General features: G+C 45.2%; 1 protein-coding gene across 7 annotated transcripts in view; it reads right to left on the bottom strand.

Annotated features, from left to right (window-relative positions):
- The window catches only part of LOC119437229 (FK506-binding protein 15-like), a 141,382-nt gene that overhangs the window by 11,170 nt on the left and 104,400 nt on the right, over positions 1-25,812 (bottom strand). For 4 of the 7 annotated variants that reach the window (XR_007464907.1, XM_049660365.1, XM_049660363.1 and 1 more), the window contains exons 25-27: positions 23,102-23,386; positions 17,861-17,931; positions 3,098-3,237 (exon numbers count right to left, since the gene is read on the bottom strand). Coding sequence is in view for 6 of the 7 variants with exons in the window: in XM_049660365.1 (XP_049516322.1) it covers positions 3,103-3,237; positions 17,861-17,931; positions 23,102-23,386 (491 nt within the window). In the remaining variant the exon portion in view is untranslated. The remainder of the gene's footprint in view (positions 1-3,097; positions 3,238-17,860; positions 17,932-23,101; positions 23,387-25,812) is intronic. The other 3 variants (XM_049660366.1, XM_049660367.1, XM_049660368.1) reach the window with 2 other exon arrangements.

Here is a 25,812-nt window from a genome sequence, read left to right on the forward strand (position 1 = left end):
GCAATTTCAACATATATCGCGGTTTTGGCGCAGCTCAGCGCAAAAATATGAAATTGTATCAAAATGGTGCAATTCGCGCAGCTGTTGCACCCCTGTATCTGCCAAACAAAATGCCATTACGCTTCCAATATCACTCCTTTCTGTAATATAATGCCCTAGCTCTAAATACTCATCTTCCCAATTATTTTGCCAGCAGAGTGGTGAAACAAATTCGTGCTTGTTCTAAGCTGACACAGCAATCACCCAAGGCCACGGCAAAAGCTTACAGCAAGCTTGTCCATTTGACATAATTTACAGCTTTGTAGAAATTTTAGGCCCCCGTGTTAACATAAAATTCAGCTCCCAATTTTATGCAGTGTATAGACCTGATTCAGTCAAAACTTGTTATAACGAAGTCGCATCCAACAAAACAATACCTTCGTTATATTTCATATTCGTTATAGGCATACACGCAGATATCAACAAAAAATTGTAGCCAGGTGTATGTGAAAGAAATGAAAATTTGCTGCCTATGATGGGCCAGTGAAGGGTATCCTGCAGATTTTGATAGCCTGTTGGCAGCTTGCTGTGCCGATACGTGGCATGGGAACAATAATAGATTACATAAGGTCCATTTGATTTGCCTTGCTCTTTGTGAACTAGTTCATTACAGTTCAATGCCAGTTCCACGTGTGTGCAGAACCAGACCAGCACATACTGCACAAGCCCTGCACTACATCTAAATTATGGGGTTTTACGTGCCAAAACCAGTTCTGATTATGAGGCACGCCGTAGTGGGGGACTCCGGAAATTTGGACCACCTGGGGTTCTGCACTACATCTCCAACTTGTGCAGGGAATGCTGTGAATATGTCTTGCACTATGTGAAACGAATGGTGGCATGCAGACGGCACCTTGTGGCACTGGTGAAACGAATAGCGAGGTGCTGCACCCGTGAACTAGTTCAGAAAAGGCAAGTGATTCGAATGGACCTATACTACATGCACTCTGCACCGCCGCAAACACACAACCATGAGATCGGTGTTCTCGCGCAAAATCGGCACATTTGCTCACTGACTGCGGTCCAACCAAGCCAAGCTACTGGTCGAAATGTGTAAGTGCGTTATACGTATAGCTAACTTCCTTCAGAGCGTAAGAGAGAACACTCACACACACAAACACCACAAGAAAGGATGCCCCCCACTTTATGACCCAAGTGCCCACACCAACTAGCCCAGCTACAAGTTCTGTGTCGTGCGTTCCATATGTGCCATTTCACGTTACTATTGCCGAGCACATTTGCCCATAGATTTTTCGGACATAGAACGTACTGCACGTTGATCCGAACTCGACTACTATGGCCATCAGTCTAGCTATGTGTCTGCGATCTCACGCTCAATTGCCGATAAGGTCTACGGGTGCGAACATATTAACGGTGAGCTTCCCGTGAGGCCTTGTTGGCTACTCTGCTGGCTGTCAGCAAATTTTCATTGATAGTTTCTTACAGTTGAAGAATTCGAAAAATTTTTGCAGCATGAAACTCGCGAGACGACGTCCTTTATTAGTTAGGAAAGTGTTTCAGGACCCTTTTAAGGTGCTGGACGAATTATATTATCTTGGTTCTAGGGATAAGCTAGCAGTGGCACGGGGTAGTCCAAAAAATTGTGCAGGTTAGAAAAATCTGTTGAGGACTATAGTTCCCCTTTTCGCTACTAGAACATATATTTTGCAGCATGTGCTAAAAATATTTCCTTCGCTATAACCGATACTGTGTCAGATCCCGCATTTTCAGTTTCATTATAGCAGAATACTTCACTGAAGTAAAACTTGACCAGCCAAATTTTAGATTAACTACTCTATATCCAATTATTCGTTGTATCTGTGTTCATTCTATCGAGGTTTAACTGTAGCAGCAATTGTAGTACAGTAGCAATACAGTTGCCGAATGGTCAGTTTTTGAATGACACAGCTGCATTTCTGCATATGTTATGGTCGCCAGTTTACAGTCGAGACTGGCATCCATACACCAAATTAAAAAGACTTGCTGAGGGCCTAATTGGTGCATAGCTGACACTGTAAGATGTGCAACAATACCAAAAAGAAAAGGAAAGCACAGTGGACAGGCGCTGCCACTGTTATTGAAGCTGAAAGAAAGGGGATGCACAAGAGACGAGCGTCCCCACAACATAGTGTACAGACCCCTCACTTCGTACATACTGTAGATATTTGCACAGTAAGCTTTTGTCACTCCTGCATCATTCTTGTCTGGGCTGCCAAGTGTGGTTCAAACAGCCGCATATAATTAAACTGTCTGACCACTGGTGCCCACAGTAGTTTCCACTTAATGCCTTAGTTTTACTTTACAGCAAAGACGAAATTTCATTACATCAAGCCGCAGACAAATACGATTTGTTATACTGAAGCTAAAGATACATAGTGTTCTATGGAAATCGTTGTAAATAATAAAATGAATAATCACAATGAGAATTTTGTTATGTCTGAGCTCGTTAGACAGACGTTTAACTGTAAAGTGACAATGAAATCCTGCTCCAATATTTCACCATCTGCCAGTTCTTGACAAAGGTGGCAGCCCTTGCACTGCAGTTCTCCAGTACTGCCTTGAGAAATGCTGATGCGACGCAAACCGGACGTGCAACATCACATCAGCGGCTGAATGTTTTGGCCTTTGTGGAGGAGAAAGAAAAGAAAACAAAAAGCAACAGCAGCAAATCTGGGTAAATGCTGTGGATGAAGCTGACATGCGACAAACACGCTTTGACATAAATGTATATCTGTCGTGGAGAACTAACAATGAACTAATATAGTAAGCCAATTCGCAAAAAGTACTTGTGCAAGCCATGTTTTTCAGTTCAATATGACAGCTAAGGCTCTGTTGTGCAATGACTTCAAATCGTTCTATGCACAGTATTTGTACAGATTCAGTCCAAGTTGAATTGAAACAAACCAGCACCCTACCTGGCACCTTGGGTTCCACCATTTGTTTAACACAATCACAAGATAAAAACTGAACCAAAAGGTGAGGCCCACTGTGCTGGACTGGGGAAGGGTGAGAAGCAAAAGCTGCTCTAACTATAACTTCAAGAGCTAAGTTTCCTTACCTTGCTTAGTAGTATAAGCCATACCTCACAGCTAGCAGGCTTACTATGAGGCCAGCCAAACTAAGCAAGGTCATCCACATGGGAGGAATGTTTTGTCCGTACACACGACTAGCCTGCTGCAGCGATGTGAGAAAGGACTCCTACACATGAAAACATTGCAACTCAATTTGAATTCTTCCTTTTGAACAGTTACAAGAAAACTACGAAAACTGAACACTGCCAGGGAAGATCTACACATTCATTAGAGAAATTGACACTCATAAGTGTGACTTGGTACAGTGAAACCTGGTTATAACGAATCACAACATGTGCTGCGACTAGTTCAATATATCCAAGGTACTCGGTGAAGCCAAACTGGCATTTAACAAATTTTGGATACATGCTTACTATATGTGGGATAATAATGTATGTGGAATACAACTCCTACTTCAGACACTCAACATGCCTGAAAAAAACAAAAAAACATTTGTAGCAAAAGATTTTGCTACTTTACACCAAAAGCTGTGACTTGCTTGCACTTTTGACTTCACTGCCTCAACGAGCACAGCGCTCGCAATACTAGACAAGGGTTGCACTAGCAGTAGTCTAGGGCAGTAAATGTCAAAGCAATATTGGTGCAGCTCATTTACTGCCGAAAGTGCCTCATTAACCACCTCAGGTGCTGTGCTTGCCAAGATAATACATACAAAGCAAGATCACTGATGAAAATAATGATATTCAAGATATGTTGCCTACATTTTGAAACACTTCTTATTGAACTAATGCTGCAAGTGTGAATAACATATGTAAAGCGTTTTAGTAATTCAAGTTGGAAGGTAGAGGGCAAGGTGTTTGCTCTCCATGTCAGTATGTCATCATGTAGGGGGCTCCCTTTTTTTCTAATTTTCACACGGTTTTACGTCATGAATATTTTTCAAGATAGGTACTTTCCAGATATGCTAAGACATGAATTAAATGTTTTCATATTTGATATTCTTGTAGGGAGTTCTCACATGGAGTCCACATTCTGTAAACTTGACAAAACTCATTAAAGAATTTAAATTATTATTCCTTCCTGCAGCTATACGCTTTTGATGATTCTGAAGATGCAAGAAATGAGGTGAAAAAAAAAAATTTGCTGGACAGAATTAATTGTCTCCTCAAGGGGTTAAGCGTCAGATGACTTTGGCTTGCAATGTCCTCTGCCTCATCAGTGTCTTCAGCAGCACCAGCGGCCATCACGTCTGCAATGGTGTCCCTGTCGAAAGAACTCGCAGCAACCTCATCATCTATACGCAAGCAAACCTTGAACGTTACTTCTTATGGCAAATATCAAGGACATTGCTAAGCTCCCTCATGTCTTGCTTTGGCCTCATTAATTCGGTGGGTTCTATGCAAAGTTTCACATAGTGGAAACTATTATGAATTGTGTACAGGGTAACGTCACTCCATGCATGGCTTAGAATTTCAATTGCTGCAAGCAGGTCTATTTTCAGCTTGTGACCAATGCATAGTTCCGCTAGAAGCAGTAGTTCCACAATACATGTTCTGTAACCTTGCTTAAGCGTACGATTGGTGGCCTGGTCAAGGGGTTGACCCACTGCAGTTGCATTGGGTGGGAGAAAGCACAGCACAGTATGCCTCAGCAAAGCTACACAGCAGTGTGCAGAACCATTGCAGGGCAGCATGTAGACTTTGCCCAGTCTCGGCAAGTTTTTGGTCCCATTCACGCAGTAGTTCAACAATGTCCACATCATCCATGCCTTCCTGTTAAAAATGTAGATGACAGACAGATATGCCGGCCCTCGCAGGTACAGAGGCGACTTGTGCAGTTGAACTTCGACACACCAAACCATGATTTATCAAATATAACAAAGGTATTTTTGTGTCGGATGAAATGACGTTTGAAGGTATTTTCAAATTACAAGTCGTTTCAGTTTGCAATAGCTGCGCACATTCATTGTCAACCGAATCATGATGTGCACCTTGTGGAGTTTTTTGCCATGGCACTTCTTATTCAGATGTGCAAGAGTCCTGCTTGGCAACAGCTGCCAAAATGAGGTGGTCTTGTCTGTGCTGTAGATGCTGCTTGGCTTGTGCCTAGCAATGCCATCTGACCACTGTCAAATACATTTGTTGAAGCTTCCCATGTCAATGGCAGTGCCTTCGCCTGCCACCACCTTTCCAATAATCCTGTAGTGGTCTTTGAACAAACAAATCCTGTAGTGGTCCTTGAACCTCTGCAGCCAGCCTGTCCCTGCCATGAAGCCATCAATGCCAAGTATGAATGTAAAGTCCTTCCCATTTTGCTGTATCATAGGGACGGAGACTGGGAGGTTACATGGGCAAATGTTCAGAAACCACTGGTATAAAGCTTTCTGCACTCAGTTTAGGCTAGCTTCCAGACATGTTTTCTGTAAGAGTTTGGTCTCTCACAGGCCCTGTCCATGATGGCAGACTTGTTTTTCAATATCCTGGAAATACAGAATGCGGTGGCCACATTCAATTTCTTTCGCACACTCTCCACACAGCAAATGAGTTCGAGTGTCTTGGCAAGTAACAAACCTTAACATTGTTTCATCGCCATTCGAGGTGCACTGGTTGCCATGCAACCATGTGCAGTAATGCATTTGATTGAGGCACAATTGGGGCACAGTCCTTCCTAGTGAGTCCAAATGGACTCTGTGCATGGGATGAGCAATGAGCACAGAGCACAGTAGTGTCAGCGCAGGTCTGCCAATGCTGCCTTGGCAAGCTGAGTGACAATCACCGCTCAATTGCAAGCAAGCGTCATCAATACAGTGCACCTGCAGTCAACACTGCTCTATAAATCCGGGCTTTTTTATTATGTGTTGGCTTGTATATTTGCTTGTGTTGCCTCTGCTGTCAACGTGCATTGCAGGGCAGACAGCTGCAGGCACATTTAGGTGGTAGTCGTAGGTGTGCAGAGTTTGATATATCAGATGTGCAGTTCGTTACAAGGAATATACATTGTATGTATTTTCACAACTGATTTCTTTTTGTTCAACACAAGGCATTTTTAACTATATCTGTATTCATTATAACCAGGTTTGACTGTAGTCCTGAAACAAGAATGCAATACACAGCCTCTGAAATTGAGCACACCAATTGTAAGCAGTTTAATAAATTAAACTCAATAATTGTATGCAAAGTAAGCACTTTCAGTTAAGTATATGCAGTAGTGCAGCTGACTATGTTTGTGGCAGCACATGTGGGCATTCTGACACAGCATTAATAAACAGCACTCTGCTGCATTCTTCTGAACATATGTCAAGAAAAACAACAATTGCAACAGTACACCAAAAACAAGTAAAAAGTGCTTTTGTGAAAATTATTGAATTCTGCAAATTACTCCCTTTCCGCAACGATTATCATAAACACCAAATCAATATATGAGCCAATGCACTGGGATGCTTGAATGACCCGAAAAAACAAGCACAACCCTAATTTACACAAGAAAACCAAAGACAAAAGGAAAAAAAAAGGAGTTTGCTCAAATGCTGCTGAAGAACAGTAATCACAATAGATTTTATGTTTTCTTCGAGGAACTACTATATAAAACCTTGCAAGAGCCCCTTGCAATAGAAGCTGGAAACAAAGCCACTGCCAATATTGTTATTGTCTGCATGCCTATGTGTGAAAATACATCAGGTTGCTGTTTCTGTACTGATGTTTAAGTTAGAGACACTAAAGAGCTATATTAAGTCAAGCTGTATCAGTAAATTACCGTTTTTCATTAGCAAAACAGTCATTCTTGCCATGTGAGAAGAAGCATAAAATGAAAAACGGGTGACGGCACCACCCAAAGTTCCCGCACCAGCTCGCTGCGACGTCATGGGTTTCGACAGAATCTGCTCGGGTCTAGTTAATCGTTTACCAGTAAATGAGGACAAAACTGCTTTCTAAAGGAACCAACGACTCAAGCTATAGCACATTTAAAAAACTTTTCCTGCACCAGAATGGCCTAATACGTGAAGATGCTTTCAAATCAGTGATGTGACACTGATGTACCGGCGCTGAGGTTTCGGCACGAAATTAAAGAGAGAGATGGCTGGCCTTCATTTTCTCCAGTAATAATCAACCATTTCCTTTCAAATCAATGAACACAGAGTTGTGAAAGGATAGTCCACCAGACCAAACTGATTTAAGCGTTGCTCTTTAGAGTCCCTTTAAACTTGCACAATACTTGTATAAACCGCAATTGTGATAGGAGACCAAGCTCTAGCAAATTTGACTGTATGGATGCGAGTTCCACAATGAAGAAACCAAATCGAAGAAGTTATGTCAGTGTACGTGGAAGGCTAGTTATGTCTGAAGCAGCTATTCATGTGGAAAGCCAATCATTTAATTTTATTCTGGAGCTTAGAAAGATTAAGTTAACATGCAGCGGAATGACTGAAGTAAACTGCCAAGGAAGCAGAAGACAATAGCTAAAGGTCTTAAAGGATTACTGACATGGAATTTATATTTTTTTATATTGTCGGGTATAAACTATTTACAGGATGTATTTACAGGAGATAAATAAACAACAGCTGAGAATACAGAGAGGCTGTTGCCACTTCGTCGTCTACTCCGTCATCGACATTGTCTGCTTCTCACCGTAACACAACGCCCGGCGAAAAAAGCACCGTCCCGGTATTTCAGATGGGGCCATCGGGAAGGGCTTAATAGGGCTTAAGCCGAGAGATGTGTACGACGTCAGGTGATGTGGAACTGGGTGGCACGACGGATGTCACTGAGATGATCTCATAGGTGACATTGGTCACTTGACGTAGAATGCGGTAAGGACCTTTGTGGCATCAAAGGAGTTTCTCGGAGAGCCCCACTTGTCGGCAAGGGGACTAAAGTAGTACGAGAGAGCCTGGTGAAAAGTATGTTTCACGATAGCGGCAATTGTAAGCGTGCTTTTGAGTTTCCTGCGATGCCAACAAACGAGTACGGGAAAGCTGGCGCACATGGTCAGCGTGGGCGATAATGTTGCGGGCATACTCGGTCCGTGAATTCTGTACCAAGGGAAGCGAAGCGTCCAATGGTAATACAGGGTCACGACCGAAGAGCAAGTAAAAGGGGGAATACCCAGCAGTATCATGGCGTGACGAATTATAGGGGAACGTGACATAGGGTAGCACAATATCCCAATCCTTGTGGTCGGTTGAAACATATTTCGACAGCATGTCAGTGATGGTCCGATTGAGTTGCTCAGTAAGGCCGTTGGTCCGGGGATGATAGGAGGTAGCAAGCTTGTGCGTGGTAGAACAGGAGGGTAGGATATCGGCGATGACTTGGGAGAGGAAAGTGTGGCCCCAGTCGGTAAGGAGCTGTCGCGGGGCGCCATGGACTAAAATGATGTCCCGGAGTAGGAAATCGGCGACGTCAGTCGTGCAGATTATGGGAAGCACCCGAATGATGGCGTAGCGCGTCACGTAATCAGTAGCCACAGCAATAAACCTGTTGCCGGAGCTGGACTCGGGGAAAGGGCTAAGGAGATCCAAACCCACGCGGAAGAATGGCTCAGTAGGAATGACGATCGGCTGTAAGTACTTGACAGGAATCATTGCTGGCTTTTTCTGATGTTGGCAGGGTTTGCAAGCAGCTACGTATCGCCGTGCGGAGCGTGCGAGGCCATGCCAGTAGAAGCGGTGGCGCACGCGGTCGTAAGTGCGAGCAACCCCAAGGTATCCGGCAGTAGGTGCATCATGAAGCTCCTGAAGCACAGTTAAGTGGAGGTGTTGGAGAACAACAAATAGAAGGGGAGGACCGTCAGGGTGAAAATTGCGGTGGTACAATATCCCGTCGTTGAGGACAAATCACCGTAACGATGGATCAGTGGGAGCAGATTCCATTCGGTGAATGAGGGTCATCAAGGTAGCGTCATGGCATTGCTCGTGGGCCATATCCAAAAGCTGGCAAATGGAAAGAATACTTGCGGAAGCGTCCGTGTCGGCGGGCATGTGTACAGGGTAACGGGACAAGCAGTCAGTGTCATTGTGTAGGCGACCAGACCTATACACCACAGAATAGGAATACTCCTGTGGCCACAAACCCCATCGTCCAAGCCTCCCTGTGGGATCTTTTATAAGGACGAAAGCCAACAGAGGGCGTGGTGGTCCGTTACAATAGAAAAGGGCCTGCTGTATAAATAGGGGCGGAATTTCGCTACTGCCCACAAAAGCGCGAAACATTCGCGCTCGTGAGGTGTCGGAAGATCGTCCAGCAGAGGCAGGTCAAGACGCACAGTACTTGAACAATCGATGAGCGCTGAATGGGCAGAAAGGAAGTCTAGGCCTAGTATGAGGTCATTGGGGCATTGTTCAGTGAAAAGGACGACAGTACGGCGGCCAGAAATGCTCACACGTGCAGTACACAGTCCGACCACGGCCATGGCCCATGCTGCCGTCGCCGATTTGTATGACCCGACTAACGGCAGGCGTAACAATTTTCCTTAAATGGCGGCGAAGGCGGCTGGTCATAATCGATATGTGCGCTCCGGTATCTATGAGTGCTGTGACGGGTGTGCCATCAACCTGGACGTCGAGAAGGTCATGTCTCGTAAACAGCGTCAAAGGAGGATTTTGCGACGAATTCGACATTGCAGCACTACCCCGAGGTGCCGCATTGCCTAGTTTTCCGGCTGGGATGGTCCTGGGTAGGTCGGCGAGGGCGAGTGGTGAAGCTGGGGCGGATGTAGCTGGCGACGTTGAGGTGAGGGCGAGCGAGTATAGCAGCGAGGAGAGGTAGCCACGTCAGAAGCGTCGTAGAAGCGAAGGGGTGAAGAACTGCGGGGTGAACTTGAATTCCAGAAAGTGTTTCGAGGCGGAGACGGCCAACGGCTACGGCAGTGACGAGAAACGTGACTGATTCAGCCGCAGCAGAAACATATCGGCCTGTCATCAGGTGTAAGCCAGTCCGATGCATTCCGGGCACTGTAGGGTGGACTGCGATAGGACCGAGGCATAGGAGCAGTCGATAGGTTTCTAAAGACCAGAAGGTTGAATGCGTCGTCCGGGATGCCTTTGATAATGTGCCCAACCTTATCCGCCTCTGGCATTGACATGTCGATTTTATGACAAGTTAACTGAAGGTACACTACATCTAAATTCTAGAGAAAACGCTGGCAAGCGTAAGAGCACCCTAAGCAATTTGCTCTAATAGGTACTTGTTTATACGAACCAGTTTCGCTTTTGGTGCCCAGCAGGTGGATGCATCATGACATGCTGGCTCGCTTTGTGCCTGCGGCTGCCACAGGCAAGCACTCTAGTTTATTTACGAACATCATCGCACCTAGCTATATTGCAACACAATGTCAGGAAATTTTGCTCTGTGTTGTGATGTGATAATGTCAACGACGCGAGGTCCGGCATTTCAAGACAAAGTTCTGTGTCAAATTATAATATTTAACAAGTGCTTCCCAACCTTCATAGTTGCCAAGTGTGATCCTATTATGTGTGAGAAATGTGGTGGAGTTTCTACAACTTCTAATATATGCGTCAGTACTCCTTTAATGCTGCACACTATACATCTGTGCTACTTGCAACACAACTAGCCATGCAGACAAACATTTTGACATCCTCATTGAGGAAGGCATGCTTCTGCAAACGATACGTGTTACAGACAAAAAGATAGCCCTAAAGTTTGGTGCACCTTACATTTTCAAGCCAGCACTGGTAATTTGTATTCTCTATAGAAAATACCATTGCAATTTCAAAAGGGTGGAAAGTTGGGCTCATGGGTGGTTCGTGACATTAGGTACAGCATGAGGAAGACAAGACAGGTAGCAGTAGCAGCATGTGCATCTACTCCTGTCCATCTTGTCTTACTTGCACTGAACCTAGAGTATTGCATTTTCCAGCGTATAAGTTGTGGTTATTTTTTCGAACTTTTCGTCAGTGATTCTAACACAGCAGTGAGTCTATAAGACTAAGAATTCATATGAATATTGAGACTTGAAGTGATCAATAGTGGCTGAACAAGGGAAGCCTCAGTTTGGACCTAACGTGTTAACAAGGGGACTTGTATTCGTCAGAGCAACAACTCTGATGAAGACAGATCCTGCAACGCGAAGCCTCCAATGCCCTGCCTTTGGCACCTATACGTACATACATACGTACATGCTGTCATATATTCAGTCAAATTTGGAAACTTGGTGGCTAAACATAATGTTAAAAGTACAGTGTAGACCGCTTATAACGTGCCGCCGGAGTCACGAATATCCGCACTATAAGCAAAACAACAATTTTCAAGGCCCGCACATATGCAAAACATGTGCACCGAGCCGCCACGCGTATGCGAAAGTCAATGAATGCGGCTAGAACGCTTGCATTTGAATCTCGTTAATTCGAACCAAATCATGCGGCGGCGCCTCCGACCGGCATTGCTCCGGCACCGCCATAGAGTAAAAGCTTAGGAGAGACCCCTCAATGCCACGCGCAAACAAAAAAAAAAAAAAGGAAAAAAAAAAAATGCGGTGAAAATTTTACCCTCTCAAATGGCAAGGTCGCCGATTCTGCGTTGCGCTGGAACATGCGTGTACATGCCGACGTCTCCGCCACGCTACCGTAGCCACGCGTAGAAAATGGCAGTGAACCCTTCTTTCTCCCTTTATGCTTCCTCTACTTTCTAGTCACGTGTTGACCTTGCACGCTGCGACTATGGCGCAGAGGGAAGCAGCAGCGCTGTCCCAGGCTGGCCAATGAAAATGCCCACGCCGGCAAACACCCGCTTCCCGTAACGGCAGAAAACGAAACTTCGGGGAGCTGGCGCCGGGCCGGCTGGAGCGGCGCGCCTGCACGGCTGCGGGCGCACACGGCGACAGTCGAAAGTGAGGGAGCTACGAGGGAGGGTGAGAGGAGCCACCGAAGCGGCGGAGTTGCCGAGGCGAAATCCGCTTCCCTGCCGCCCTCCTCCCTCACATTCCACGGTCTGCGCGTGCGCCCTTCGCCGTGATGTGCCAGCGCCGCCCGCTCCCTGAAGTTTCGTTTACTGCTGTTATCGTGAAGCGAGCGTTGGCCGGCGTTTGCAGTTTCGTGGCGCTCGCTTGCTATGAGCGCCGTGATATTTCACGACTCGCACTCAAGATTCTGGTTTCAGCTTCACTGGCTGCTCATTCGCACCACGTGCCCTTCTCCTCCACTTAGTCTCTCTTTGTTCCTTGAGCACTCCTTGGGGCGCCCGTTTGAGAGGAGCGTTTGCCGTCTTGGCTGACTTCTGTACTCCCAGGCAGCCGCACTGTAACCGGTATTTCATTTCCCGCAACTGCACTATAAGTAATACATGTATACACGGAGTGCTATGGGAAAATTAACGGGAGTCTGAAAAGACCGCACTATATCCGGTCCTGCACTATAAGCGGTTACGTTATAAGTGGTCTATACTGTATATGAAGCCAACAGATAAGCCAAGGAAAGCATATGGGAAATGATTTGTTGTTTATAGAATTGTAGAAATGATAACGTAAATGGAAATAAAATTGGACGAAAAAACCAACTCGCCACTGGGGGAACCGAACCCACACCTACCGCATGACGTGTGCATTGCTCTACCGACTGAGCTACAGCGGCGGCTGTCCTTACGTCTACATTATTGGGTATTTAAGTATGCGTATACAAGGTACGACCCTGGGAGTGTTAGCCAGCGCCACTCATGACCATGGCAGCGGATGTGGCACATTTTTTACTTCTGGGCTCCTCGGTTTCCCTTGACTTCAACAAAAGATATTTGAGATGATGATGCTGCTGTCTGCTACTGGCTGAAGCTGGCTTTCCATTTGTGGATTTCACCCTCTCTCCTTGTGAAGTGGCTGGACGGTTGAAGTTTTCTACAGTGCATTAGAGGACAAAGTCTTCGACGGTTTGACTAATATTTAGGGGTGAGCAAATACTAGAATATTACCGGATCAAACAGTAAATGTTCGAACAATTTGATTCGCAAATCGAATATCTACTATTACATTTTTTAAAATATGATATACGAATATTATATTCTATACATTCGGTGTAGAGACCTGCAGAGTGCGCCGCGGAGTCCCTCAAGCTCGATGCTGCCCAAGCGAGTGTTTCACTTTGCTTTTGCCGCCGCGTGCTGCCTCTATTGGTACAAGGTTCGTCCGGGTCGACATGACCGATCAAAATGACAACGTGACATGGACAGAGGGAATGGCAACAATAGCAATGGGTATTTTGTAAAATGCGAAAGCATGTACGATGTTTGGACTGATTAGCCACCAATAGGCAGACAGCCGTCAATCTAACCCGCACGCGTGATCTTGGGACCGATCACTGATGAGCCGCTCGTACGAACACATTTGTGGCAAGCATTCTACGATGGCTTGTGGCCCGTTACCATATCAGCTAGCAGCGAATTTTCGTCACGGCCACACTGCCTAGGCCATTAGGCCTAACAGCACTGCTTCATCGGGCGTTGCCGACTGAAGATAGAGACTGGTGCTGAATCGATGCAGATCTATTCGTAGCAGCCACGCAACACACGGAAACCCGACAAACGAAGGCGAGTGCATGGGATGGCAATGAAGTTGTTCACGGCTGCCATCTTTGTGACACACTGTATGGTGGCCTCTCATTCTCATCACGGTTCGTAGACGCACATCAGTCTTTTTGTAACTTCATGCAACCCATTGCAAAACAAGTTTTGGCTCTAAATGGTATAAACGGCGGGCATGAAAGTGTCATGTGACAAGTGCATGGGCGGCAGATGGAGGAGGGGGGCGCATCCTCCGAATTTCAAAATCTTCGACAGGTGGCCAATCACGCTGAACCAAACAGTGGAACGGCGCAAACGGCACCTGCTCTTTACTGTCGGTGCTGGCTACACACGATGCAGTGATCGAGTCATGTGATGCGTGGACCTTTCGTCTGTCGCACAGATTGGCCCAAGATAACCCACATGGCATGTAAAGTTGGGATAGCCCTGCTATATTTGAGAAAAACTGAAAAGCGAAACTTTCTACGCATTAAATAAAAGATTGCCGCAAAACATAGTTCCACTATTAAACTGAGAACCTCATTGGCATTCAGTACAATAGGATGTCACTAATTCATTAGTTTCAGAGGATAAAAAGCACACGATTCTGTTCAACAGAAATTGCACTGATAAAAAAATATTTTCCAGACATTAATATACTAGAACTGTGCTGTAATCAGTGCTGGCTTACTAATTTGGCGCTTCCTTTAGTAAGAGCAGACTGTACTGTATATCTTAATTTCTATGTACTGATAACTTGCTAGACTTAAACCTGGATATAACGAAATTGACAAATTCCCAAAAAACTTCGTTATAAAGAGGATTTCGTATATGCAGGTTTGGCACGAAAATTAGAAAAAGAAACGCTTACCGTATGTACTATCGCTCAAGATTTACTCCCAATACACTAAAGTTGTGATGAACAAACAAGTACCCAGTTTTGCCTGAAAGACGAAGCATCGATTATTATACGAAGTAAGGATAGTACTGTCAAACCTCGTTAATACATACCCGCTTAATGCGTAACTGCAGTTTAAACGTAGTCGCGAAGATTCCCCCACCCAGCCCCCATTGAACCCCATGTATTGGCTGACCGCTTAAGTCGCTCATTGCCCACCAAACGGTTAGTGCGTACTATTTTTCTTGTTCTACATGCACAGGCACAAAATCGGCAAAATCTCATGTGAGCAGACGTTCGATTCTCGAGTTGCGACGCCCAGACGACAGTCGCCAGCGATAGTGAACTTACAACATGGCCACCATGATGTATTTCCTGCTTGTACAGCTGTTGCCGATTGCCGCGCGTGCAAAAGCATGGCCTTCGAGATAAGTTCCCAGTAATGCAGAGAACTGCCAGTAGGGGGTGCGAGATCATTGTCGCCGTAGTAGTAGTAACCGCGCAGAAGCACATTTTATTGCGAAGCGCATTTGTGCCGTCACTGTGGGCGTTGCTTTGAGGTTCCGTGTAAAGTCCAAACATGGCAACATCGTCGCAGCTCACCGTACACTGTGTGCGCGACTGATAGCATGCGGGGGTCAGCCGACTCTCGCGTGCGCGAGAAGGGGGGCAGGTGGGGGTGGAAGCGCGCTTCCACGCTAGGCACGGCGGGGGAGGCGAGAAAAGGAGGCGTTTACTTCGGCGGCCGCCGCCGTATCTTGAAAGCGATCTGCGATGTGGAAGAAGTGTGCGCCCGTGCGGGCTTATCTTCAAATCGAACTGCAGACAAGGTCAATATCTTGCGTTTCTTCGTTGAAGCACTCCTCCTTGGAATGTCACACCAGGTACTGTATGTGTGAACGCGTGTCGTTTCGCACAAGCGCGAGGCGTCGGAAATGAAGAACGAATGACACGATGGCGTCGTAGCGTCCTATGGTGAAGTGAAGGTTAGTGAAGTGAAGCGCAGAGACTTGCACAGTAACCAAAGAGTGGCACTGCCAGCGCGTTAAAAAAAATGTTTTTTTTTCCTTCGGCAACATCAACAGGAAAAGGAGTGCTGGCTTGGCGGGCTAGGCCAGCTACAGCAAGCGGCGGGATCAGGTTTGAATGAAGAGAGGGGGAAAGGACACGCCCGCGGCGGCAAGATTGCCGGGTCGAGGGATGCAGGCCCACCTCGTGCACGCTCGCACGCACGCACACGTGCGCTCGCTCTCACCTTGCAGTCGCCGTGAATTCGAGCGCGTCAAGCACGACGGTGTCGCTTCACATTCCGTTGCGGCAGAGGTGCTTCCGGTTGCTGCTCGCGCAACAATGACAAAATTTGGAGCGAAATCTCTTGGTTATCGGCGGGGAAAATTCGTTATTTCAAGGGGGTCTCCCGCTGCCACTTCATTACGTAGAGGTCTCAAATACATGTGCTTCTATGGAGTAACGGCGGGGAATAGAAAACCTTCGTTATATCCAGGAATTCGTTATATGGAGGTTCACTATAAGCAGGTTTAACTGTACATTCATTAAATTTTGTGAAACATTTTCTGATATTCGATCTTTGGCTTATAACAGCGAAGCTGTTTAAGCCAGCTGTAATGTGTGGTGCAATAAAGAAACTACCAAGAAAGAAAATAAAATAAACTTTCTTGCCGAGGCGGAATTCGAACTCGCATACCCACTCGCGATCCCAAAGCGAGCGTCGTAACCACTAGGCTATACTGCCGCGCTTGCCGAACATGCATTTATGCGAACAATATGATTGCGTTCGAGCATCGTCTTCGTCTACAGCTGGCGCGTTCGTACGCTTGTGCTCTGTGAAGTCAAGAGGTTTTGTGCGCTATGAGAGCGAGAGAGAGAGAGAAACGCATTCATGGAGCCGGTCTCCTGGAACGCAGTGTCGGCATTGGAATGCGGTGTCAGTGTTGCAAGCTGCGCTATGCAACGCGCAGTGATGGCCGTAAGTTCGAGTCGTGCGAAAAGAAATTATCATCATCATGAGTAATAAGATGAAAAGTTCGCGTGCACTTCCGGAAAATGCTGGGCTACGATCACCCAGCTTCGCTGTTTCAAGCATTGCGCGGCCGAGTGCATGGTTAAGCATTTTTTCTTTATTGATTCGATTCAACATTCAATTTGAAATCTACATCAGTTGACGACCGATAATTCGGACTTCACGGGGAACGTAAATAAGTCCGAACTATCGAATGTCCGAAAAAACTAATGCGCCCAAAAAAGATAATTTTATTTATGTTTCAATACCCCTGTGCAAGGAAAAAGTGGTCGATTCGTTGCTACACACACTTCCGCTTACGTGTAACCAAGTACCCCTATATTTCTGCCGGTTTTCTGTTGTCACTGTACGCTGATGCAAGGACTGCAAAGGCTCGAGTCAGATCCGCACGGCACATCATCATCTGAGTTAAGAGTCGCTGTTTGACAGTGGGAGAACTCACTCAATTATTTCGTCATCGTTCAGTTTGGCACACAACACCGCGCTGTCAATGTCTTTTCAGAGGCACAGTGCTGTGACCGAGACAAGGCCTCAGGAATTACCGTTTTACGGGTAATCTCTGAGGCCATACTTCATGTCTCATCGAGATTGCCAGAGGAGATAATGGCGGCAGAATCTGCGTACGCTACAGTCACGGACAATCGATTGTAGAGCTGGCAGCTGTCCGAAATATTGGTTATCTTTACACATTAGGTCTACGGGGACATTGGCGGTGCCACGAAGCTGTCCGAATTACCGAGCATGTCCGGATTATTGGTGTCCGATTTATCGATCGGCGACTGCATAGGGTATTCACACACCCCTACTATTTACATACTGGCCTACGCTTGTGTGGAGTGTGAACAGGAGTTTCTACCTAGAAACAATAGGGAGTGAAATTTGTTTTTTTCTTTAGAGCAACCGAGAGCACCAAAATGGAAAACTTTTATCATAGTGTGACATGTCCGGGCAATGTCTTACCAATGCACATGCCGTCCTGTCAGCACATGTGACGGAACTCCTCAGGGTTTCGGGTCACAGATAGTGTTATGCTAAAGCACTACTACTGCAGCATTATGCAATGGATACAAGCTTGCATACTCATTTTCTACAGCATTGACGAAGTAAACATAGGTGTGTCTAGCACAAAGGTCCGTTTTTTTTGCTAACATTTTTTTACTCATGCAAGAACCTGTTCACAGGAGGAAGGGTACATGACTTGTGTATATACACAAGGTGCAACTTATACGCTGGAAATTTAGGGCACTTAAAGTTTAGGCCTAAGCAGACATTCCAGTTTGTGTAGTACTTGGACTCAAGCAAGCATTCCAGTCATGCACAACACAACGTAAAAAAACTTCTTGTATACCCAGTCTTGTGGCTGAACGCCCTCGCTCTGAGCTGGAGGTTCTGGTTCAGTCTTACCTTCAGCTGAACTAGCTGCATGGAGAAAGACACCCAACAGTTAGAAGCAAATAGGCCAAATGATTTATAAAGGAAAGAAAGCAGCATAAGTTTTTTTTGGAAAAGATCTCTGAAATGGCAATTGAATAAAGATAATGAATGTGATGAAATATCGCATTACACTATAACTGGGATTGCTGTCTAGGGCAGGCATGTGGTCATATGGATGATGTGACAACTTATTGCATGTCATCACTTATAACCTAATTTCGAGGGCTTGTTGAACTGCACTTAGGGCTCACCACAGTTATGTTCAGTTAAATGAAAAAATTTGGCAGTTTTGCCAAAAGAGCAACATAATGACAGCGACAGCAAGGATGGGCGACACAGTGGCACGATGCAGCACGCAAGGCAACTCCTGCTACACAAAAGGAACAATGCCCTGGCAGCTACCAGGTGTCTTGCAATGCTGGCGTGATGAAGAGTACCGCCAGTGGCATTGGAGACATTGCACTTCGATGGTGCACGAGATGAGACCGGTGGGAAAACATTGGCGTTAGTCAGTGGCCGGTGAAATATTAGATAACGCTAGCTCGATATTTACTGCTGAGACTAGAGTATACAGACAGCAACTCGGCAGGAACACTAGTGTGCTTACAGTGCGAGTGTGCACAACGCTCATGCCAGCAGTTGAAGGCAGAATGCTGCCCTTGCTCCACCAGAGAGGCAACTTAGCATAGCGCTGATGGTGCGTTCACTTCGCTCCGTTGTTTGTGCAGCCAAATGCACTCCATGTCTATGGAGAGCCTCTAACCTTTTACCTGCAACAGTCGTGCATGAGGTGTCAAGAGGACAACGGTGGCAGCGGTGCTGACAGCATGAATGCACCTTGAGTATCAGTATAATTGCTATCCCAATAAAATGTAACTACATTTATTTCACTGACCATATGGTGACTTCATTGCATAGGTAGAGTTTCGCTCGCTTTGCAGCTACTCAAGCACACAAATTATGGTGTTTAATACCCAGAAGCTGCCAAGTTGGCTATGAGAGATGCTATAGTGGAGGGATCCCAATTTTGAACAGCTGTGGTTCTTTAATGTGCACCCATAAGCATGGTAAATGAGCATTTTCCATTCTGACTCCATCATAATGCAGCCACGGTGGCCAGAAACAAATCCATGACCCTGTGTTCGGTGCCTGAATGTCATAGTCACTAAGCCACAGTGGCAAGTAAACTCAAGGAGGCTATAACCCGCATAAATAAGCAGTTAATTTGTTACATGCTATGACTGAGGCACACCCAAGACTATGCTGATTTGAAATTACATTTGATAATCCTGCAGCCAGTGTTTGCACACAATACACTCAGCTTAGCTTTCATTTATTTTTATCTTGACCACAGCTTTCAAACTGAGATAATTTTATGACAAAGTTTAGTGCGCGCTGCCAATGCAATGCCAGCATTGTGTAGTTGTGGTCTATATTCACAAGCCATTAAAACCTAAAAGACAGTTTTGAAATTAATGTGCACACATGCCGTTATGGCCTTGCTTCATAATGACCCAGTGCTGTATCAACATGCATGGTTGCACGTATCAATGCTATACCATGCATCAAATAAAATTCCAAGTAGCTAAGGTAACAGTCAACTAAGGTAACAGTCAAAGGTTGTTCGCAGCTGTGTACTGTTAGCAAGGTGCTGTCAGTAGACTAGAAGACAAAACGACCCAACCCTAAAAACAAACAAGCCTGACTATGCAAGTCGACTTTCTGAAACAGCGCCCCCCCCCCCAAACAACAGAAAGACGTGAGGCGAGACAGGTGCTGAGAATCAAATGGTGGTTTCATTTTTTCGTTGTCACACAAACCTTTGTCACACAAAACTTAAGGCACTTTGCAGTAGGTAAGTAGGAAGGTTTCTGTCTCATCTCGTTGTGGATCCCTCTGCTAAAAAGAAATGCGTGGCCAACGGTGAGATCGAACATCTGACTTCCAGCACAGTAGACCGATGCTTTAACCATTAGGCTACGATCGTATGCATACTTCTCTTGTGCCAAGACCAACTAGCTGTTTGAGATGTTTGGCGTGTGTGTCATGTGCCAGTGTCTCACATTCTTCCCTTGTGACAACTAGCACTTTGAGAGGTTTTGTTAGACTGCATCCCCGTCTTCAGGGTAAGCAGTCCTTTCCTTGTAGCATCTAACGCTCCGTAGAAGCTCTGGAACATGGTATACCGCCTTTATGATCAGCCTAGGTCGAACAGGTTTTAGCGTTTCTTCACCGGAGTACATATGCCATCGTCATTGCAACATAGACCACATGACATAGACATACCGTATTTACACGATTGTAAGTCGACTCGAATGTAGGGCGACCCCCCCCCCCCCCCCCCCCAAATTGCATGTCTAAAAAAAAAAAATTGGGGGGTGGGGGTGGGGGGGGGGAAACCACGCGAGTGCATTTCACACAAGGGAAACTTATTGATGGGGTTTCTAAAACTACTCATCGTCACTAGAGTTGACCTCACTGGTACTGCTGCCGTCATAGCTGCCGCGGTCCCACAGCGCGTCATCAAAAGTGAGTCCACACTTCGCGAACGACCGCGCCACGACATCGCGCGGTACAGCCCCCCACGCAGAGAGGACCCACCCGCACACTGTAGCCAGAGAGGCCAAATTTTCTTACGCTGAAGCCGCCACTGCCGCACCACACGTTCACTGACTTCAGACTTGCGTCCCGCTGCGCAGTTGTTAGTTTCTTCAACATGGAGGATAGCAGCCCGTTTGAACGCTGCTGAGAACGAGCGTCGAAAGTTCTTGGCACTCATGACAGGCGCGACGATTCAGCACAACAGCAGAAGTGACAGATGCGCGCGGCCGTCGAAAACAATCGCATCTCAACGAAAAGCTCTTCTGCCAACTACTAATACCCCCCAAACGACGGCTCTTCTGCCAACTACCAATACCCCCCTAACGGCGGCTCTTCCGCCAGCTACCAATACCCCCTAAACGGCGGCTCTTCCATGATCAATGCTCCCACAAGAGCCGTGCGCTCGTGGTGCACGTAATCAAAATGTATGCAATACAGTAAATTATTACACTACGCTTCAACTGTAACCATAAAAACATAGGTGCAAAGTTGTAACCACGCCGTAGCGCCCCTGATTTCTCGTTTCTCTTGCCGTTACGAGCGGTACACGGTTCGATTTCGATTCTAAGTCGACCCCCCAACATTGGATTGCCAAATTTTTAAAAAATGGGTCGACCTACAATCGTGTAAACACGGTAGGCACAAATGATTGCACAACACTTAGCTCCCATATTCTCAAATGATCCTCGACTCGAAGCTCCTCCTTCACTCCACTGAGTTGAGCTCAGCGCTGCCCCTTGACTGAAGAAGACACTATGCTTCTCAAGAATTGACATGAAGTGTCAATGAAGCGCAGAGACTACTTCTGTCAAGGGGTGGAACTGCCATCTACTTTCTTCAGTTGAGATGGAGGGCCGAGTGGAGGAACATTTTAGAATACAGGAGTCCACACAGGGGACCTCACAATCTGTGTCTCTTATGCCTGTAGTACCTATGTAGAACCCAATGATCGGCATGTCAAACTTGTGTCGATTGGCTAGAGCAGAAATCATGCCGTTGCTGTTGTATGCGATTGTCATATGCTTGCGTCACACACACAACTTCTTGCCTTATACAAAACACGTTGGTCTACCTGGCAACACTTTGCGGAACCCCAAATGATGCTAGATAGCTAGCTACTTGCAAAATGATTCGCATAACATCGATTCCCACAGTGCATGGAATCTGCATAATTTTTTTTGTTGCCTTCAGTGGTTTGCAAATTTATTTGTGCATTTGTTGAACCTTATTGGCCCATTTTTCTTGCAATAGATCTTTACCATTCAGTCTGACAATGCTGCTCTTTGCTGTTAATCATGGCAAGCAGTGCTTGGCATTTTATCCTTTGTGTTATCTTGTTTTTCTTTCTGGGGTTTTACGTGCCAAAACCAGTTCCAATTATGAGGCACGCCGTAGTGGAGGGCTCCGGATTAATTTTAACCACCTGGGGTTCTTTAAAGTGCACTACAACGCAAGCACACGGGCGTTGTTGCATTTCGCCTCCATCGAAATGCCGCGGCCGGGATTCAATCCCGCGACCTCGTGCTCATCAGAGCAACGCCTTAGCTAACCGAGCCACCGCAGCGGGTATCCTTTGTGTTATAAAGTGCATACCATTTTTTGTTTGCAATAGATTTTCCACTAACCTTGAATAACCCACTAATGATTGTCAGTGCTTGTGTTGCCTCCCTTCTGTGTCTGTTCTGTTTTCTGTCCTGTTTTGGGTGTTTGAATAGCGATATTTTCGAATTGAATCAAATACAAATATTTGAGAAAAACTACCTTCGAGAATCAAATGCTGAACATTTCCTAATTTCTAAACAAAATGGCACATGTAGTCCTGACATGTAATGCCATTCATAATTGTACATCTGTTCAATGAGGAACTTGTAAATGAGAAACAACTGAAAGTTCACCACATACTGTATGTAGCATGCCACCACAATGACAGTAAAGAACCACAGGAACTACATTGCATGCATGCAGAGTGCCATGTTTGTTGAAAAAGCTAAGTGCAATACACTACAGCATGGCACATCCTTTTAAAGGGATGCAAACACACCGAGATTGTCCAAACCGCTCCTTTGCCTAAATTGAGCAAGCAAATTCATAAGCTGCTTAAAGAGGAGGCATCCATAATGAATGACTGGAAATTAATGAGCAAAAGTTAGCTACTCCATGCTAGTGCTCAGCAACCGGTGCCTTTGTGCAACAACCACAATACTCTTGCAACAGAATCATTCAAGAGAGTCCTCACTTGCATCGATCTCTCTCCCTTCAGAAATTAACAAGTGTTATCCCTTATATTTGAACATAAATGAATATTCATCAACTTAGAAGAGTGAATTGAATGCAAATCGAATAATAATGGCTTCATATTTAAAAATTTAGAATATTAGCACGCCCTTACTTGAACCTAAACAGTCCAAGTTCATACCTTGTGCTTGAGCAACATTTGTATTAACTCTGCCCTCATGCCACAAATTCTTGGTTTTAATTATCATAACTTACAGTCAATATATAGATGCTGTATCATCCAACGAATGTGCAAAGGCAAGTCAACAACAGAGCTTACATAATCTTGCATCGCCTGATGCCTCTTCTTTGGTACTTTCTGCTGTCTCCTCCTCGCCAGCTTGTGTGACTGGCACTTTATGGTGACCAGGTTCTTCAGCTGTTTCAGCTAGCTTGTCAACGGACACTTTCGGATGAGAATCTTCAGGTGCATGGTCCAGGTGCTCGCTGCGATGTCCAGACACAACATCGCCAGCCGGACCCGTGGGCGCAGCCGATGAAGGCTCCTCTGTCACAGATGGTGTGTCAAGGCTTCCATAGTTCTTGCCTTCCTGTTTTCCAGTTTCTGCATTATGTAGGAATACAAGGTGAAACACAGCCATTATTAATTACTGTAGTCATCAGTAATGTATAATTTTTGTCTACCAGCAGAATATAACACACAAATGTGGGGCAGCCATCATATTCACGGAGTCAGGGCTGCTGTGCCTGACCCCCAATCCAGCCAATTTTATAAAAGCACTTCCAAAAATAACTCATGCTTGAAAATGTGGTTCGAAATCGGAACTAAGATGAGAGCCCAGCTATCTGAGCTGTCCATCTTACTTACAAAAATGATCATCACTATATGCAGTGGTGATTGAAATAAAAACTTACTTCCATTATGACAATAGGCTTGCTAGCTATTACAGGAATAAACATGGGGAAGTATTCTGGGACAATCACTTTTGGCGATACTATCGCCTTGGCCATCAGGCGTGCGCTATCGGCTAGTTGAGCAAAACCAGATGAGCTGGTCGGCTGGTTGAGCACTACGTCATGCGAAGGCGATAGTATCGCTGAAAGTGATCATCTGAGAATACGTCCCATGAGGTGCGCTCACATGAAACAGTAAGCATCAATGTAAGTCATTTTTAATAAAAATGGCCTAAAAAATGAAAATGGCTGTTCACAGGCTGCCAATGGTGATGAAATTTCGGAACGCATAAAAAGCCTAGTTTAAGATACTGTAGATATAAAGCAGGGCCTCACTGCAATTTTTACGTTTGACATATGAGCCGGAAAAAGTCACATCACGAAAAGATAGACGTTTTCGATACCAAAACTTAAAAAAAATATAAAGCTGTCATTGCCACTAGCCAGAAATTAATCGGAACTCAAAACAAAAAAAAAGTGCAGCGCTTGGGGACAGCCTTCGAGATCAGGCAGTGCCACTGGTGCATTGAAAACCTTGGAGGCATTGTTCCGACATTTGTGTCATGTCTGATAACCACCAGATGACTGCGGCATCTGCTTAGGTGCTAGTTAAAGGCTGTTATTATGAAAATTAGACAATTATCAGCCCTGCATCTTTGCCAAGTTGGCTTCAGTGGTATGTACTGAACCAGTACATACTATTTATAGCAAGTTCAGCCAAAGAGGAATATCAGTGCAGGTTTGCCTTTAATTCAAATTCTAGAAGAACAGCGCTTAGACGAAATACACAGAAAAGAATGACACGCACATTGTGTTGCCATAACGCTGCTGGTCTTCCAGAATTTGAACTAAGCTATACAAACCAGCCTAAGTTTCTACCCTACTGAAGGTGGCCTCTAAATACAGTGGACAAGCTGTATGAATAGACCATGCGAAGGACACTTAGAAATGCTCATTCAAATAAGTATTAATTTTCCACAACAATCTTGCATTACTGTAACAAAGACATGACTATCTGGGCACTCATATCTTGATGTCGGCCTCCTTGTTCATCACATTAGGTGCATTTCCCCTTTAGATTTTGTTAGGGATGTTTGAACATTGAGAATTTCTGAACAAACACTAACCTAAAAAAAGGAGAGAAAAAAAAAAACTGGCTTTGAAAATCTAAACGAATGAACAAGATGGCAAGAAAGTAAAAATAGGCTGGTTTACACTCTTCAGTAACTGTATTAGCACCGTGATGCAACAGCATGTGATGTAATGGCACCTCAATATCGAGGCAGGCTCAGAATGATAAGAAAGTGGAGGAGTAAAATGGAGCAAAGAGGTTCATCAATGGCCCACAGGCAGCCTTAAGAGCAAAATTAACAGGAGTGTTTATGTGTCACTTGAACAATATGAAAATAAACACTATGTACAATCATGACACTGATGCCTGCTGAATGAGCAAAGAGATGTTTAACATCCCAAACAACAGGGCTATGCGAGACCTTTAAGATGGAGGCTCCAGATTAATTGTGACTAACTCTGGTTCACTTTGGCTAAATTGGTAATTAAATGAGTAGTATATACTACAGAAGCAATCTTGGCAAAGCTGCAGAGCAAGTAATTGTCTAATTTTCTTATTAGCAGCCTTAAAATAGCACCTGAGCAGACGACACATGCACCCTGTGGTTAGCGGGTATGACTTATAAGTACCAGCGCATCGCTTCAGATTTTTTGGTGCCAATTGCCCAAGCTCCGAGGTCATGCCGAGAAACCGCGTGTTCCGAGTCATGTGTCCCTTCAGGCGAGCAGTAATGTCAGTGTTTCTTTTTTTTTTTCACAATAAAGAATTTCAAATTTTGCAAGCTTTTCATTATGCATCTATTTTCATTTTGAACACAAAATTTTGCAAGAAGGCTGCTCTATACCTACACTATCTGAAACCAGGCTTTCTTAGCGGCCCAACATTTCATTGCACTTGGCCTTCAACTCCCATCGCAGTCCAAACACATAGGCATTTTTGCATTTCGTCCCTACTAGAACTCGACATTTCCAATATTTGTGCAATCCCTCACTCTTTATTAAAGC

Source organism: Dermacentor silvarum, chromosome 1 (genome assembly GCF_013339745.2).
Source record: "Dermacentor silvarum isolate Dsil-2018 chromosome 1, BIME_Dsil_1.4, whole genome shotgun sequence".
Lineage (NCBI taxonomy): Eukaryota > Metazoa > Arthropoda > Arachnida > Ixodida > Ixodidae > Dermacentor > Dermacentor silvarum.